Genomic DNA, 18,359 nt, shown 5'->3' on the forward strand with positions numbered 1-18,359 from the left:
ATATTTCCAAAAGCAGGAGTTAGCAAAATGTTTTGTCTCCTACCTTGTTAACTTCGTACCAATCTGCTGCCTGAGTTCGAGCCTCTCTTCATCAGTCTGCATGGGGAGGATGTTCTTTTCCTCCAGCTCTCGCTTGGAAGGCCTGTTGCTTAGTTTGATTGCTAAAGAGTCCTTCCTGCAGACTTTCATTGCCAGGGAGCCTGTGAGAAAGAGAAGAGGCCCTGCTAAAGGAGGTGTCATCATTTCATTACAGCATGCAGCAGGCAAAGTACTACTAGCCAAGGGAGGATACTAGGCTCCCATTAACACTGGTATGGGGTGTGGGAAAAGGGGTGTCAATTAACTTCATGTGCTCAATTAACCTCAATCCTTATCATAATAAGGAAAAGCTGAATTTGGTAGGTATACAGGAAAAAGAAACTAAGATGTTGCTCCATAGAGGGGAGCGAAGAAGAAGGGTTTGTTTCAGAATTGCTAGTAGCATCTGTAGCTTTCTCCAGCATAGTGTTTCTGAACCATGTAATGGAATGAATAATTCAACCTCAGAGTCTGGGCAGGGAGCAGAGCTACAGCATGTGGAAAGAGGGGTATCTCTCTCTTGCGATGTAATATCAAGACATCCAAGCTAGCACTAGATGGAATCAAAAGTCAATCAGAAGCAGCACAGATGTCTATGTACATTAATTGACACTGCTTCTCAGGCAGTTACAGTGGCAAAGACACTGTGAAAACCAGCAGCCTTTCATGGCTCAAGTTTACTTTCCTAAGCTTGCATCCAAAGAAGTTTGAGCAGGGAAGACAGACACAAGAGGACAGAGAGACACAAACCCACGAGAGGTTTTGGGATTTGGCAGGAGAGTGCAGTTCTGCTCTGTTTCGTAGTTTAAGAGCAAAGACTGATTAATTTCACTTGCAGGGTAAGGGAGGATTCTGAGCAGATGAAATATGCTCATTTTAGAAAATTCTTTGTATGTGTTTTAAAAAGGGTGGTGTTTGTTTGTACTGCTCCCAGTTTTCCAAAGAAAAGAAATCCAAGGGCCTGAAACTTCAGCTTGACCTGCAGGATGACAAGCAGTTGTCATACACAAACTATAGTATCTTGTCTTCATGGGAGAATCCTATGGTGCCACACCGAGGCAGGAGATGTGTTTCTCAAACAGGTCAGGAAGGGGCCACAGGTCTCTCTCCAGACTGTAACTGAAATATGGCTATCAATTAACCTCTTTTCTTATCTGAGCCTGATTCTCTGGTCATGACCCCTTTCAAAGTATTTGTAGACTTACGACTCTGACATGATTTAATACTTCCTATATATAAAAGCTCTGATTCTCTACCAGTGGCACTTATTTCATCTTCCTGAGGCAACTCCATTGAGCTGATCTTGACTTAAGCCAAAGACAGGGCTTCTCTACACCACAGACATTTGGGAAAGTGAATCCAAAAGTCAATTTGGAAGTGAACTAACATAAGCCAAAACCAGTCATTTGAATTCTGTCTGAGAGCTACCCAGACAGGGATTCATGCGGATTAGGGAAATCACTATAAATTTATACTACTTGTTATTTTTGATTAATTTACCAAGTGTCCCCATGTAGTCAAGCCCTGAAAGATGCAAAAGACGTAGTCGAGAAAGAAAATTCACAGGTCTTGTGTTTCCCTTGTATACTGGGAGTTCAGAGGAGAAATGAAATAAACGAGAAGGAAAAAATGGAATGAGTCTTACTTGTAAATAATGAGTTATCCTCATCTTCATCTTCCTCTTCCTCCTCTTCCTGTCTTGGGTAGAGGCAGGAAGAATCTTCATAGTCGGTTTCATGAGGCACATTTTCTTTATTGTCATCGCATTCGATCACAACAGTTGGCACTTGTCTCATGTCTGGAAGGCCCCCAGGTCCTGTTTTTGTAACACTGTCACCTGTGTGTAAACCAGAGCTGTTGGGAAAGAGAAACAAATAAATAAACTAAAGGCAACAGTTCAATGGAAGACTGAGTTGCTTCTCTCACTGTATTTAGGGAAGTAGTGGTCTTTCATCCCTTTTTGAGAAGAAGCAAGGACAGAAAGATCTTCATGACCAGCAAGACATCTAATGGGTTTAAACTGGGTACACATTAGATTTAAGGTACAATACTTGTCAGGGAGAGGTAGGACAGTATGCAGGCAGAAATACCGGCAGCCAGGACTGAGAACTAAAGAGTTGCAGCAAATACAGTCCCAAGGCTTAGTGAGAAGCGCACCAGCTACTCAGAGTGACAAGCATGTCTTCAGTCTGGTCTGTTTCACCTCTCCACTGGTGTGCAGGCAATAAGGAGGAAATGCCTCACCTGAATGCAAAAGGTGGAGTTCAGAGTGGGAGGGAGGAAAGGTACAGATTGTAGAGGAGGACTGTAGAAAAGCAGAGGGAAACCATGACTTGTGCTCCTTGGGCAAGATGTTGATTGACTTGAGGGGAAGGAAGGGCATGACTGTCTGAAGCGCGGGGGACCAAGCATGTGAAACTGGGCTTGGAGCAAAGAGACTTTGGGAGCTGGTGAGAGGGAGGGAGCTAAAACCTGGGAGGTTTGTTTGCTAATGGCACAGTTATGTGTTGTGGGGGCTGCAGTGATGATATCGCTTCTCCTGCCCCGGCTGCTCACTCCAGCAGGCGCTGGAGATCAATCTGAACTGGAGCTAACATATTTATTTTGTCACATAAAGTGTGATCGATGATTTCCTGCAGCTTACTAGGTTCGGACCTGTCGTCAGTACTGCTACCATCTAGCTCTGTTTATGTGTTGACTTCAAAGCCCTTTACCAAGAAACATATCAATTATAGAATCATAGAATCGTTTAGCTTGCAAAAGACCTTTAAGATCATCAAGTCCAACCGTTAACCTAACACTGCCAAGTCCAGCACTAAACCATGTCCCTAAGCACCACATCTACACATCTTTTAAACACCTCCAGGGATCGTGACTTAACCACTTCCCTGAGCCGCCTGTTCCAATGCTTGATAACCCTTTCAGTGAAGAAATTTTTCTTAATATCCAATACAGGTAGGGAAACAGGAACATGAGGAGGTGAAGATCAAAGTCAAACAAAAGGTGAAAGGAAAAGTCAGGAACAGAACCAAGTTTCCCAACCCATTTTTATCTAATAGCTCACGTTGGTTTTCCAATATGGAATGAGACTGAGAGACTGGCAGGCAGAAATGATGGCTGCTCAGGTTTATTTTTGAGTCAGCAGCAACCACTCTCTCTAAGTCTCAGCAGGGGCAACAGCTGTATAAAAGGTGGGAAACATTCTCCTGTCGGACACCATCTCTACGTCAAACTTCCATTTTACTTTTCACAAGAACACAGATGTGAAACCAGATGTGCTGGCCAAGTTTCACTTGAGGCACCCAAATTTGGCTCTGACCTTACCGATGCTGAGTAGCATCACTTCTCTTGAATATTTTAGTCTGTTCAGAATACCAGAGGCATTCTGCATTTTGAAAAAAGGTTGCATTCTTCTCTTTAAATGATTTTCTACTGAGTCAACTTGAAACATTTCTCCTTCTTCAAAGAAATAATTTTCTTAATTGCAACTTTTACTATTGCAGACTAACAAACAATGAGATGCACAGCTTTATTGTATGCCTTGAAGAGAGTCTCTCCATTTCCTTAGTGATAGTCTATCTTTTGTACCACAAACTATGAAAGATTCATGAAGAACTGGCTTGTGAATTTTTGTATTAGACTTCAATGAGTTTGACCCCCCAAATTTTTTTATCCTGGAAGTAGTTTTAGAAGTCATCGGCTGAATTCTCCTAATAATACATAAATGCACTACAGTATTAAAAAACTTCCAACCAACTTTTAATTTATTGATATGCTTTAATAATTTTAATTATATTAACTTAATTTTTTAAATCTGTTTCCTCTGCAACCTATTTTTTGTGTAACTCTTTTTGAAGAGGAAAGGTAGGAAATGAAAAAAACTGGAATTAAATTTACAAGAGAAAGTAAAATGTTGTGAAATTCTGTTAACATTGTCAAAAAAAAAATATATAAAAAACTTGTGATGGTGAACACAACCACTGGATCATTCAGGTAATTTTAAAACAATACATACACAGAGAGTAAGTATGAGTTCACTAAGTCCTTTCTGGAAGTACAAATGAAAGGAGCAAAAAGTAGTTCAGCATCCAGGACCATTTGGTGCTTCCCTGTTCTGTGAAGGATGTACGTAGGTTACAGATGCATCCTTATGGGCATGCTCATAGGGTAGCAGATATCAAAGTGCTTCCCCAATTTAGGTTACCAAGCAGGTATCAGATGGCAACAAGATTTACAAATTACCATGCTAGATCTTTATTCGAACTACTGATCTAGAAATAGACAGCTTCTCATCTCATTGTCATTTTTCTGAATCATCCACTTCCTTGATAATACTACTTTCCATTTTAAGCCCCTCATTTTCTCCTGGTGTTTTGTGTTCTTCTTGATTAAAATCAGCCTTTTCCACAGCATTTTGACTAAGTCAGCTGTCTAAGCAAAACACTTGTGAAATACATGCAGTATTGCAGTATACTCAAGAAAGATGAATCAAGGTCACTGGATATTTCCATTGTGTCTAAATCCCTCTGGGTCATTAGCAAAAATCCCACGTGGTCAGGTGGTCTACACCACAAATTTTTTTAGCATTATTTACCAAAAAACCCACTATTGTTTCAAACAGTCCATTTTAAATCAGCTTCATGTTTTTCAACAAAATTAGAGAACAAAGCTACTGGAAGCAAGTACTTGTTTTAAGATAAATATATCTTAATACACAGATTTGAGTAATTCATAGCTGACTAGTACAAGCACTTGCAATTACTGTTGCATCATCTTTAGGTGATCAAAACAGCAAAAAATTATGCCACTATAGCTTTCAACGGTTCTAGTGAGAAAAGATTTTCATGAAAAATCAGAATTCAAGCATATGAGTGACTCGTGGTACAGACAAAACCTAAAAAGTAAAAAGTAAAATCCCTCCTGTAGAATCTAGTGGGAAAAAAAAGCACGCTTCTCATCTGTCATCCCAGGCTCTTTGATTTTGGAATAAAGAGTTACATTTTTATCAGCATGTTTTCAGATCCACGCTACGCTCTTCTGTACTTATCAGTTAAAACAAAAATCTGAAAAAACTTCAAACCGTTGTATATACGTTTCTACAATACAGGCATATGTGTGAGAGACAGAGAGAGAAGGCAGAGCTATAAATATTAAGTGTTTCTATCCTTAGGCAATGCTAAAGTTTAGACAAAAAGCAATTCTCTTGACAAGTTTTATGGAAGATAAATGTTTTCTGACTCAAATACGTTTTATAAGATTTACAAGACACTGGCAGGAATGTCTAATGCATTTCATTTCATAAATCTACAGTCTGAAGCTGAACTGGGTGTCCCAGAGGAACCGGTCTCACACAGTGTCTTTTTGGACACAGAGATTTTTCACTGCTCTGCCACAGATACAGTTCTAGCCCAGACTGAGATATTGCCACTTAACAGCTCTTTAGTACATACGTTGAACAAACTGAGGCCTTGATTCAGCTGCTGGTGTACAACAGCCCACAGAGTAACTGAAATTAATTGTCGTCTTACCAGACAGACTGAGAAGTATATGGGCAAGGCAGAAAATAAGGCTATTTCAGAGCAAGAAGCTGCCTCCCTAAGTCAAAATTAAAGATACATTCCAGTGGCACACGAGGGTGTCTAAAGCTGTTCCTGACACACGGCTTTTGGGCATGGTCTTTCTTCTCAAACTCATTTCAGTCAGGAGGATAACACCTTCTGTGGATTTTAGCAGCAGGGTTTATCAGATTTTCACTAACTCTTAAAATGCATTCTGAAAAGGTAAAAAATGATGCCTGAATCTAGAGTTTTACTTATGCTTGACACATACCCTTTGGGCTGAAGGGGAAAGTCATTTGCAGTAGGGCACAAATTAGCAACAGAGGTTGCAGAAAAAAGGTTGCGTGGAAATTACACTCTTCTCTGTTTCAGCTTAATCTATCATAAAGCTGGTAATTTATCAGGGAAAATAGAGGCAAACTGGCAGCACAAATGACATGTCATAATAGTCATACTATGACAAGGGACAGATTGCCCTTCTGAGAATAGGTTATGAATAGATGTTACGAGTACCAGAAAATGTTTGCAATCAAAAGCGTTAAGTGTGCAAATGAACTTAATGTTCTATAATGTCTGTAATAAAACAGAATAAAAAATCCAGGAATTAACTGCCATTTTAAGTCATAAGAACAACTGGGACTTGACTAGCTATGACATGCTTTTAATGTACCTTGAGACATTAAATTATTAATATGCACTAGATATAGGTGATGCAGCAACATGCAACAACTCCTGCAGAGGGGAAAATAGAGGTAGAGAAGCTCAGTAGCTTTCTCAAGGTCAAACACAGCAAAATAACTTCTGGCTTCCAGGCCGGTACAGAGGGACAGCTCATTTTTCTTCGGTAAGCTTCTGGCTCATTGGTAAAGCGCTGATTTCAAGTATCAGTCTTCAGATGTTGTTAGACTATCTGAATTCCAGAGACCTCATTTGCGAAAGCAAAAAATCCAGATTGCTAGAGGAAGGGGATGTTTTAGTCTTTCATTCTTTGTTCCTGTCCACACTCACAGTCCTGGTGGAGAGAAGAGTTGTGAGGTCTGAAAAAAATTTACTGGGCAAATTGATACAAACTGGTTATGGACTTAGAGCATATCAATGGACTTTAACAGACTTGAGGAGCATCCAGTGCACCAGCACCAAAGAAACTAGACACAGGGAATAAAAAATAAAAAAAAAAATCCTGAAGGAAAAAAGAAGAAAAAATTTAGAGCAGAAAACTGATCTACACTTGTCTACATGATACTCCCTTATTAAAAACGAAATACTATTCTAAATAATCCCCCAAATTACCAGACTTGGCAGCATTATTACTGTAGCATCATGGCAATTATTCTATAAAGTTGTAGGATTCTTTCGAGATAAAGACAGAGATCAGCAAAAATAAGTGCTGCCAATGAACTTAGCATTCCCCAGAAGGTGCCTCAGAGACTTGTCAGGCTCTCTCATCTCCTCACGATTATTGACCCAACAGCAGTGACCTAGTACATTGTTATCTTGGAAGGAACAGTAAAGCTCAGGATGTCACTGCATATCCTATGCATGCAACAGATGTGAGCACACTACCAAATTTTAAATGGAGGAGAGTAGATCTAGGATCTCTGCAGTCTTAACAGGCTCTCAAGACTTCTGGGCTGAAGTGTACAATGATGAATACTGCAGTACAATTTCCACTGGGTTTAATCCAGATTTTTTACAATTAAGGGAAAAGAACTACTGTCAAAAATACTAGAAAACAGTGGCATTAGTTGCAAATAATCCTCTCCCAAGTTAAATACAGGTATTTTAGAAATCTTCAGGAAAAGATTCAGTAAATTTACTAAGATCATAATGTGGTCTGAAAAAGCAATTTAAGAATTTAACAGCAAGTGTCAGCTCCACAGACCTGTAAATACTCTGAAATACTTTTACCTGTAAATACTATGAAAATAACAATTGCTGTTGCAGAGGAAACAGTCATCACCTATTTTCTTTCTTGTGAATGCAAACGTTATTGATTTGTTTTGACAAGGAGAATAACTGAAGTACTCAATACTTTATTTCATGATTGAAATAATAGCTAATCAACGCAAAAAGGCTATGAAAAATCAACCCTCTGCACTATTGTGAACTAGGATTAATTCTCATTTTAAATGTGAGGTATCAGTGCCACAACCTTTTCTTATTTTCTTCTGCAAAGGGAGGTAATTGCTTCATATTGGGAAATGAATCCTTGCTTGTTCAGTTTTTAACAAGCAGCAGAATTTCAGCTTCAAATCAACAGTTAAAACCAAACAGCATCACCTTTTTTAAATCAGTTAAACACATTTGCAGACATAAACATGATGGACGCCTAGAAAGTGGAGCATTCATTGCTGTGGGGCAACAGATGCCACAATGAAGTCATACTCTGAGAGATTTCACTGGGCTCAGGATAACAAAGTGCCTTCTGCACACAGTGTGAGCCAGACAGTAAGAGCTATGCTGGGGCCGGCACGGGTAGTGCAGCCCCAAAGGAGCCTTTGGGAGACACCAGCTACCCTCTGTGCTTGGTGCACCAAGCTTTGGGGTGAGGCAGATGCATCTGACCAGCCCTGCCAGCAATGTGAGAGGTAACTGGGTAGTCACTGGGCTCAAGGGGGAATGGGCATGCTTTTTCCAATCTTACTGCTACAGCCCTTTTACTGATAGAAAGAGGAACCTCCTTCACAGCACGAACAGTTTTGCCCCAGCAGAGATTTCCCCCATGCTGCAGAAACATCAGACCCACCTGATATAACCACAGAGGTCTTGCTATCCTGGTACTAAAATAAGCTGGCAATGTGGGACAGCCTCTGGTCCCCTGACCGTTTTTCATGCAGTAAGGAGAATCTGGATCTCTAATAGAATTCTTTTTAACCATGCACTATAATGAAGGCAACATTATCACAAAGAGGCATTGGGGCGAATCATTAGGCATTTTGTCTGTTAGACCAAATATTTTCACATCCTGTCTAAGAGAAGGATGATCCGATGCTTCTAGAACAAGCTGGCTACAAAGCTGCCCTTGGTACTAAGCAGAACATGTCATTTTTTTGGACTACCTTCCCTATTCTGGGACTTGCTCAATTTTCCTCTACAAGATGAAATAAATTTACCAAAGCTTGCTGATCTTGCAGTTTATGAGGACAGCTTGCATTTATACAACACACTTTACTTACTCAGACTATCTGAAGCAGCATTCAGAGATACCCACAAGTGACAGTAACAGAAAACAGCCCTGAGGCAGGTAAAGCTCTTCTGATCAAATATACAAGCTTCCTTCAGATGCAAACAGCTAAGAAGGTAGCTGCTGTGGAATGGGTTAAGTCCCTATTTTAAGATCAGACATATAATTTAATTTAAATTAACTGAAATAGTATATTAAAAACCCTCTGAGGAAGGGGTAGGAAGTCCTGTTAGGCTGTTTTGAGCTAATTGGTAATACTAATCAGACGCCCTGGTTGAGTGGCACATTTGGGTTTTATTGCTCTTTTTTGCATCTTCCACTTCCTCTCTTTATTTTTTTTTTCCTTTTTCTAGCAATCCTCCACAAACCCAGAGCTCTGCAGTTATACTGCAAGCCAGGCATCTCCTATTCACACCTTGTCTGCTGGCTCTATTATCTAGGTCCTTGAGCGGGACAACGGGATTTGGAAATTTGGTCTTTTCCTCCTTTCTAACACAAACTTTTCAAACAAGCCTGGAAAGGCTCTCTCCCCATCTCTGTTTCTCCAGCAATGACTGCCCTGAAGTTATTAGACCCCCAGAGGAAAGGCCTCATTCAAGTACTATGAATATAACTCAAGTGGTGATATTGATACCGAGGTTATCAGGAAACAGTGCACATTAATACATAATTTTAAAAGTTGATCCATTACCTTTCTAGCCTTTGCATGGTCATGGCTAGTGTTTTGTTCAGTTCCTCTATCATCCGGCACCCTGAAGGGTGAATGGGCAATGTGCTGGACCCAGAAGGCAGGTGCTGGCTGTGGCTGCCTTGCTGGAGCTGGTGCTGGTGAGCTGCTAACTGGGATGGCAGGACAGTGTGATGGTGCTGGGTCAAAGGCTGCTGGGAGCTCTTCTGCGTGGAATAGGATGAGAGAGAGAGGTCTGGCCCCCCTAAAGGCATGCAAATCATGACTTTCTTTGGAGGTAGTGGAGGTGACAGTTTAACTGGCATACAAGGCAGTTTCACAGGAGCGCCAGGATCTAAAACAGAAGGGAGAGAGGCCCTGGTGTTAATGTTCATGTCACTAAGACGGAGATCAGAGAATCTGCCTGGGTGAGCAGGTACTGAGGTTGCCAGTCAACACGGGAATGTGCACCCCTTCCCTGCTGCGACTGACAACTCTGCATAGCGTGCACTCAGCATGGTCTTCAGAAAAAATACTGTGGCTTTGCAGCACTTCTGAGTCCCACAAAAAAACATCCCAGGGCTGTGCATGCCCCTTAATAAACATGTTAAGCAAAGCTTAACAAGGCTTGCGGCACGCTTTGACGCTTCAAAGCCCTAATCCTCCAAAACAGCCCTGCGAGGTAAGCGCGATGCCTCCCGCTCAACGGGCACGCAAATAGGGGAAGAGCAATTCGGTGTCTGAAGTTATAGCATGACTCACCACCATCACTGCTGGAGAGAAAGCTCAGGGACTCCTGATCCTTCTCAGCCACTGCAGTGCAATTACTACAAGTCACATTTCTTACAGATTTCTAATGTGCAAAACATCTGGTGTTAAAAATTACATTACAGGGCAAGAGAGAAAAGAAATACGGTTTGAATACTAAACAGGAGTGGTCTGGAAAAACGGAGGGTACAGGAGGAGAAAATGACAAAGGGCAAAAGATTGTTAGGATTAATGTGTTCTTTTACAGAAGACTTGGCAGGCACTTTTCTCTGGACTCATGAACTTAATTTTAACCTTTTTAACTGTAGGCATGTTCCTTGAATCACACAGTTGACCTGTCAGGCAAAGACTCCCCCGACTTCTATGGGAAATCAATGAAAGGCCCACAAGCAAATCGCTCTGCCATGACTCAACTGCAGGATGGAGATTTTTGGAGTTGCACCGTGAAATGTTTTCAGAAGGGAAAAGAAGTTAATGGGAGGGCTTGTAGTTCCCAAGATGGGTGTGGGAAATGGCCACCACATATACTAAGAGCAAAACCAGGAGCAAATACATATGCTGTGAGCTGCAACTGTGTTTGTGTTTAGGGGGAAGGCCAGTCCCTTTCCAGTCTGGAGCACCACAAACTTTTGGCACTGCAATGCAGCTCTGCAGGCAAGGCTTGCACGCTCTTTGGCCTCTTGTTGCTTCAGTTCACCCTTCTTGGGATGTTATATGGCATCCACTTGGTATGTCTCTTGAAGGCAAAAATTCTTCTGGTGGCTACACCGAGGCTGAAATCTAACTCATGGGATTGCCAAACCACATGGTAAAGGAACTAAAGGGCTAGAATCTTCTTTTGACCTGAGAAAGCTTGGGAGTAAGATGTTGCCCTCCAGGTTTCAAAGGTCATCACCCGCCCGAGCGATATCAGATTTCTAAAGTCCTTTTCCAGATGGTTCTTTTTAGCACTAACTATCCTCCTTGCCTCCTTTATTCCCTCCTCCCTCCTGGCCTATTCTGGGTATTGCCTGTATTAGTATCCATATCCACCAGCCAGGGTGCACAAGGTTGATATTAGGACTTCCAAGCACTAAAACTTCTTGAAAATTATTAAGAACAGTAATGTGGAAGAAGACCATGCATGGAGCCAAGCTCACATACGACAGACTTTTTTCAGTGCTAGTTGTAGCTTCATTGCATCCACAGTATCCACTTGATACTAGTGTTTTTACTACACTAGGAACAACACACTGACAGTAAGTCTTCCCCTTCTTCAAAGGGCGCTTAGGCTAAAGACATAGGAGAGGCAAAGGCTGCGCAAAGATGAAATAGAGGCATGGAGAGAAAGTGGCCTTTCCACGTTGCAGAGTGGGAGAGTTACAGAGAGTAGAACTCAAGTCTTTTGGCTTTCAATACAATATCATATCCCCTTGACATGTCTCTTGGAAGGCAAAAATTCTTCTGATGGCTCCACCAAGGCTGAAATCTAACTCATGGGATTGCCAAACCACAGGGCACTGCCGTCTCCTCTAAAGCAGATTGCCTTCTGTACAGTAGAAAAAAAAACTTCCAGGATTTTCTATTCAAGTACAGGAAGGACTCCAAGTTACTGTTTTTTTTCTTACATATATGTTATCTGTGTATATTTCCTCTTTGTATCCTGCATAAAAGAACACATCATCTTCAATAAAAGGTAAATAACAGAAAGAGTAAAGAGTAAATTGTATACAGCCCTGAAAATAAGGCTCCTATGGGATTTGTAGTAACAAAGTGCTTTCATGCATTTGTGCTCCAGGCAATTTCACTTCTAGAGCTGGTCCTGAATTACAAAGACTACAATGAGATCTGCACTTCCATTTTGAAAAGTGCAGGTTTGACTGTTGATTTTAGATCCTTTTCTGCTGTATCTCAATTAATTTCTTCATCTGACAGTGTCTGTGCCTGGATGCCCCACTATTATGTGTATGATGCAGAGGTGTCCTCCATAATGGTCAATTCAAAGAGATCCCAACTGCAGGCATGTATTGCTTCTGACAAAAGAATAACTGGGAGTAACTGGGTTTTCTGCCTTCTGTGATCCTGAAGATTAGAGCAATATTGTATGTTGGGCATGAGTATAACATGCCAAATGCTTCAGGTATAAAGCAAACAGGAATTCTTTCACCTTTCTTCTAAAATATAGTGAAAATTTCTTTTCCTTTCTCATAGCAGCATCCATGTAGTAGAGTTGTGACAGAGTCAGTGCAGCTTTGGAATTGCATAGGAGAATAAGTCTAGCTTAATTATACCAAGTAACTACATACTCCATCATGAACCAGATGTGCATACTCTGGTTTCCGCTCTTCACAATAAAGGTGTGGACCTTTAGTTTTCACCTAAATTTAAAGATATCCTTCACACAATCAAGTTTTCAGTGGTACCAGTGCTAGGTGACTCCACTGGACACCCGCCAAAAATCTTGTCCATCATTTTTAATGTAAGCCTTTGTTCAGACTGACTGACTGTGTTTCACCCAAGCTCTTGAGCCTGTCTGAATATGACCCTAATACCTGAATAGAGCCTTGAAAATTAACCAGAGGCATTAAATCTACTTGTCTGCATTGCAAGGAGAGTTCGATCAATTTGCTTGGAAATGTATCAGTATATCTTCACTGACATCAGTAACGAAGACCTTGTACTGCAAGTTTTCCTGCGTGGTCAGCTCAGTGAGTGTGCTCAACAAATGTGGCCTTGCTCAAATCCATGAACTCCAGGCACACTGTTGGAAACTGCGCTACCATCATCTGGAGTAAATGAGAGAACAACTTGTCTCTGCACATAAGAGTGAGATGACTGCATTTTATAGTTCTTTATTTTGTTTGTTTTAATTTCACAATATATGTGATGTATGAACCAGGGGTAGAAACAGTTATTGTCTCCATCATGGAATATCCATCAGACATGGACATATGTAGATGAATAAGAAGCTGGACAGTGGAAATATGAACATAGAATCTGTGGTGTCTTCTCACTGGAACATTACTGGAGTCTTAAATCATTGCACAAAACACTCAGGACAGAAGAGAAGCAAACTGTGTGAAGCCAGGTGTGCAAGGCTGATTAATCTCTTTTGGCTGAGGTTCTTCATGCTCAAGAGAATAATGAGCAATTTTGCAAGATGTTGGTTCCCAGCAGGGTTGTGACCATTCAGCACTGTGCATGGTTAAGTAATAACTGCCAGAATTGATGAAAGAGATGTTAGACATACAAACCTTCCCACTGCTGATGACAATAAATTACTTATAAGATAGTTGTGGATGCCACAATATTTGCTGCACATTAGACCTATCACAAAGAGGCCAGCCCTTACCCCTTCCATATAGATCATTTTGCTAATACCTATAGTTGCTGCATTTCCTCTTGGGTTTTTCAGGAGATAGATAAATATACTTTTATTGGGTGCACAGAAGGTCTGCTCACGTATGGTTCTTCTGATGTGTTTGGAGTACATGGAGGCTGTACACTAATTGCACCAAATCTGATGCTTTCCAGCCACTGAATACGGCTGGAGAGTTGGTCAGCACGTGTTCCAGACAGAATGCGAGGAAGTTCTGGATGCATGGTAGCAAATATTGCTCCAGCAGGGCTGCTAGAAAAGCTCATTAAAATCCTCAAATCCTCCCCCAGCCCAGCTACCACATAGAGTAAGAGGGCATGCCTGGGAATCCTGAGCTTGTGGCAGAGCTGGCTATGTTTCCTATCCTGCCAGTAGGAGAAAAGCTCTTCCTTGACTCCTTGTGATGCCAAACAAGAGCCAGCATCGTACCCTGAGAGCAAGGAAGGCCAATAGCCTCCTGGGTTGTATGAGTAGAAGCACAGCCAGGAGATCAAGGGATTATTCCCCTTCTATTCAGCACTCCTCGGACTGCATCTACATTACTGTGTCAAGATTACTGTGCCCGTTACTTTGGGCCCCCAGGAAAGACATCAAAAACCTAAAATGAGTTGAGCAGAGGGGCACCATGATGGTTGAGAGCTGGAACACCTGACTTGTGAGAAGCAGCTGAGGGACTGGGGCTTGTTCAGCTTGGAGAAAAGACAACTTGCAGGGGGAAACCTAATAGCAGTCCTCCAGTACCTATGAGGAGGTTATCAATAAGGTGGAGCCAGGATCTTCACAGTTGTGTATGGTGGCAGGAAGAGACAAGAGAGGTTCTGGACAGAACTATAAGCAAAACATTTTCCCCCAGGAGAAGAGTGAAACAGTGGAAAAGGTTTGCCCAGACAAGTTGTGCAGTTGGCATCCTTTGAGGTTTTCAAGACTTGGCTGGACAAAGCCCTGAGCAACCTGGTCTGATCCCATAGCTGGCCCTGTTTTGAGCAGGATGTTGGACTAGAGACTTGCTGAGGTTCCTTCCCACCTGAATGACCTTATACTATGACCTTTGCTGTACTACACAGAACTACAGTAATACAACTTGTCACAAAGTTAATAAATTACTCTTTAAATTCCATCCAAGTAATTAATTCTGTAAAGGAATGTGAAAAAAAATGTGCTAAAACCAGTGTGGCCTGTTGAGGGATCTCCATGGTGAAAATGAGGTGATGTGCCTATGACTTGCTGGTAGTATTTGGACAAGTAGCTTATATTTTTTCAGGTCTTCTCTTCGGGAATCACTTGTGTCTGAACAGTGGGAGCCTCTCTTCTTGCAATGAGTTTCTTGAGTAGATTCATAATGATAAGTTAAAAAGTGTTCTGAGAGATCTGCCATGCATCTTCTGCTGACTACAGCAAGATATGCAGCCATATCTTCAGGGAAGATTTGAGACTGATACTCTTTGCTGTTCTTCTGCACCATGTACACATTCAAGGTTCAAGTTGAATTTGGAGAACACAAACCAAGCACGCCCAGCCTAACGGTTGGAAAGTACAGCTCTACACGAATTCCTGTGCAAAGCCTTGAAGAGGGTTTCAAAGACAAGAAGATTTTCTGCTGCCTCCATGCACTAGGTATTCCCCTCCAGGTAGTGGCAGGCAGAGGAAGTGTGGAGAGAGCAACTGCACCAGGGTCCAGTTTCCCAGGAGAGCCTGGGAGTGCTGGTGAAGGAGAGATGCTTTTGCTCTGCTGCTTCTCCCTCAAGCGTGCAGTGAAAAGAGAATTGTCCATTGCCCCCAGATGAACGTAACCTGTGTTCATGAATGTAGCCTGCCAGAGCAGGCAGCAAGAGGTAACGTCACAGAGGAGGAAGCTTGTGGATAATTTCTTGGGCTCATCTACAGAGGAGCCTTCTGAGACACATGTGACTGTTGCGTTATAAAATACTGCAGCGAATATTTATTGGATAAATTGTAGTTGTAGACACCTTTATAATGCTGTAACTAACAACCAGCTGTGTTGTGGCAATGCAGCAGGACACCAGGCATCCATGTTCTCAAACCTTATCCTTAGCTTGTCTGCATTATCAGAAATAACTTTTGGGGACTTGTAGCATTTCCTACCCTGTTAAATGTTTGCTTCTAATTATGAATTAATTCTTACTCTACAGAGACATAACTAGAAAGCACAATCTCAGAACTAAAAATGTGCTATGCCTCGCCTTAAAATCTTCAATGAAGAAAGCAAGAGAATGCAAAAGGTTTTTCAAAGCTCACCTACAATAGCTGAGTGACCAGATACAACCAAGCCTACACCCTACTGTAATATTAGGCTAAATTTGGGCTTAAATACACTCAGGTGTTGCTGAGATCCCAGCTTAGTGGCATATATTTTGTTCTCTAATGTTTTAAGGGACTTTATGGGTTACTGGCAATTCAGTTGTTTGAATGGAAAATATCTAATTAATTTCAGAAAACATTATCTGTGTTGCTAAGAATTAACAGCTTAATGAATCAAGATCAAAAGGAGCTTTACAGCACTGGGGTATGCTGTCTATCAAATCAGATATGACCAGTCTTCTTGTCACTTTTGGCCATTAAAGATTTTATGATAATCTGGGGACTTTACCCCAACAGTCCAACTAAATTTGATCCCAAGCGATTATTTCATCTCCTCCTACATTTTCAATGAAGGGGGCTGCAAGTGTTGTCCTAAATGCCTGGGTTCTGCATGTGGATATTGGAGAATTAAAACGATGAAAGAAATGCTGTCCATGAACATTGTCTAATACTAAACATATCTGAAAACCAGTAGAACGCTCACCAGGAGGTGACTGGCCAATAGCAAATGCAGAGCAGTGAAATAATGGTATCAAACCAGTTAAGGATCACGTTTTCCTCCTAGGGTTGTCCATCTTGTAGGGCTGTGTGGGCACTTCCCCACCCAGTGCTATGACAGGGCATGTTCCCTGTGGAGGCATCATCATCAAGAGCATGGGAGATGGCGTGAGGCAAAGCATGGAGCATCTTCTGCAGCGGCAGTGGCATCACTCCCAGTGGCTGCTCTGCAGTCTGATTTTGGCTCCGTCTCTGTTCCTGTACTATCCCATCCCCACAGTACTTCAGCCTTGAGAAGCATGCCAAGGTTGTGTGATTTATATTTGCTAGAGTTAATTCTCTCTTCCTGTCACCTTTAAAATGGATTTTTTCCTTTTCATTCTCCCCAAAATTAAATGTGCTCTTACATGTTTATTTTAGGCCTGTTCTTTTATGCGCATTTCTTATCAGAGGGAAGGCCAATCTTTGTCTTGGCACAGGCAGATAGATGTTTGAGATGGTTCCCAAATGCTTTCAGAGGTGAGGAATGTTTCTTTTCCATTTCTAAAACCTGTATTAAGTCCTTTGCCAAACCCTGCAAGTCAGTCTTCATGCCTTTATTGAAGAACTTTGGGATAAGTTCACAGCAAGAAGGTGGTCAGAGTCAAAGGAAGCTTTTCTTTCCTTAAGTTTTGTATTTAAAATATTTCTCCTTTTTTTTTTTTTTTTGCAGCTGACCATGCCTGTGGTGATTTTATCATATAAGTTTGTATAAAACATGTTTCTATTAAATAAACATACATATGCACACATAAACATACATATATATTTCTCAAGACAGAAGTTAAGAGGTGCTTCTGCATTTTCAGATGTGTACCTGAACCCTTCACAAGATCACATCTCCTCTCGCAGTCTTCTTGAACAGAGCTACCAGACCATTAAACCACTGTCACTCTCCATTAGTCAAGCCCAGTACATTTTAATTTGTCCTTCAACCTTCTCACAAAATCTTCATTAGAGAAATGGGTATGCAAGAAGAACAGAAAAGTCTTCACCTCACAGGCCGTAATTCAGATTTTACTTGTTTTCTCACACACAAGCTGAAGATGTCTCTGGAGTAATTAGTAAAAGAATAGCATTAATTCTGCTTCTCACTGATGAGGATGCTTCATTAGGATTGATTGCTCATTTCCAAGATTATACACGGCTAAAATAATTACCAGTGGAGAACACAAGGCACTGAACAACATGTATATCCTTTAGACCACCAAAGTAAATAGACCCTTAAAATAAGTTTAATACTTTTATTTTTAAGTTATGTATAAATGAGGCTTTCCAGGAATAACTGTCAATTGAATTAGGGCCCTATGACTTAATGTGAATCTCTGTTCCTTTTCCCTGAGGGTTTTTGTATACGCACATACAAGAATCTGTCTATGTGCACATACGAGAGTTTATTTAGGACTGGATGAGAGACCACTAAAGGCCACCATAAAGTAAGAGAAGTCACAGTTCTGTTTCACTTTCATTGGAAAGTCATCACCATCAAGCAATTGACTTATGCTGATAGATTGTGCCTGAGTCTACTTCACACAAAATTTCCAGCTGCAAAAAAATCACACCAGAAGCCCTCATCTTCTGATTCTTCTGCTGTCTCTTACAAAAGAAAGGCCTATGAATGAAGGACATCTAGTACCTGAGTTTTTTCCTATGCTATTCCTATTTTTTCATTTCTTCCATGTTGGCCTCATTTCCGAGCAGCTTCTTTAATTGGGACAAAGTGTTATAGGAGATCATAGGAAGCTGGTTTTGTCCTCACCTGAAGTCATTAACACTGCTGCCTGGCTTTGCAGACTGCAGAACTGCCCATTCAGTTTGTAGTACAAGGCAAAATATTAACCATTATGTGTAGATTTTGGCAGGCAAGGAAGTAAAGAGATTTCACATAAA

At 41.2% G+C, this 18,359-nt stretch overlaps 1 protein-coding gene across 2 annotated transcripts in view; it reads right to left on the reverse strand.

Annotated features, from left to right (window-relative positions):
- The window catches only part of PHACTR1 (phosphatase and actin regulator 1), a 310,226-nt gene that overhangs the window by 45,936 nt on the left and 245,931 nt on the right, over window positions 1-18,359 (reverse strand). The window contains exons 6-9 of one of the 2 annotated variants that reach the window (XM_009884181.1): window positions 9,512-9,842; window positions 9,036-9,064; window positions 1,724-1,936; window positions 44-200 (exon numbers count right to left, since the gene is read on the reverse strand). In XM_009884181.1, the coding sequence (XP_009882483.1) occupies window positions 44-200; window positions 1,724-1,936; window positions 9,036-9,064; window positions 9,512-9,842 (730 nt within the window). The remainder of the gene's footprint in view (window positions 1-43; window positions 201-1,723; window positions 1,937-9,035; window positions 9,065-9,511; window positions 9,843-18,359) is intronic. The other variant, XM_009884182.1, reaches the window with a different exon arrangement.

The sequence above is a fragment of the Charadrius vociferus genome, unplaced genomic scaffold, assembly GCF_000708025.1.
Source record: "Charadrius vociferus isolate BGI_N301 unplaced genomic scaffold, ASM70802v2 scaffold444, whole genome shotgun sequence".
Lineage (NCBI taxonomy): Eukaryota > Metazoa > Chordata > Aves > Charadriiformes > Charadriidae > Charadrius > Charadrius vociferus.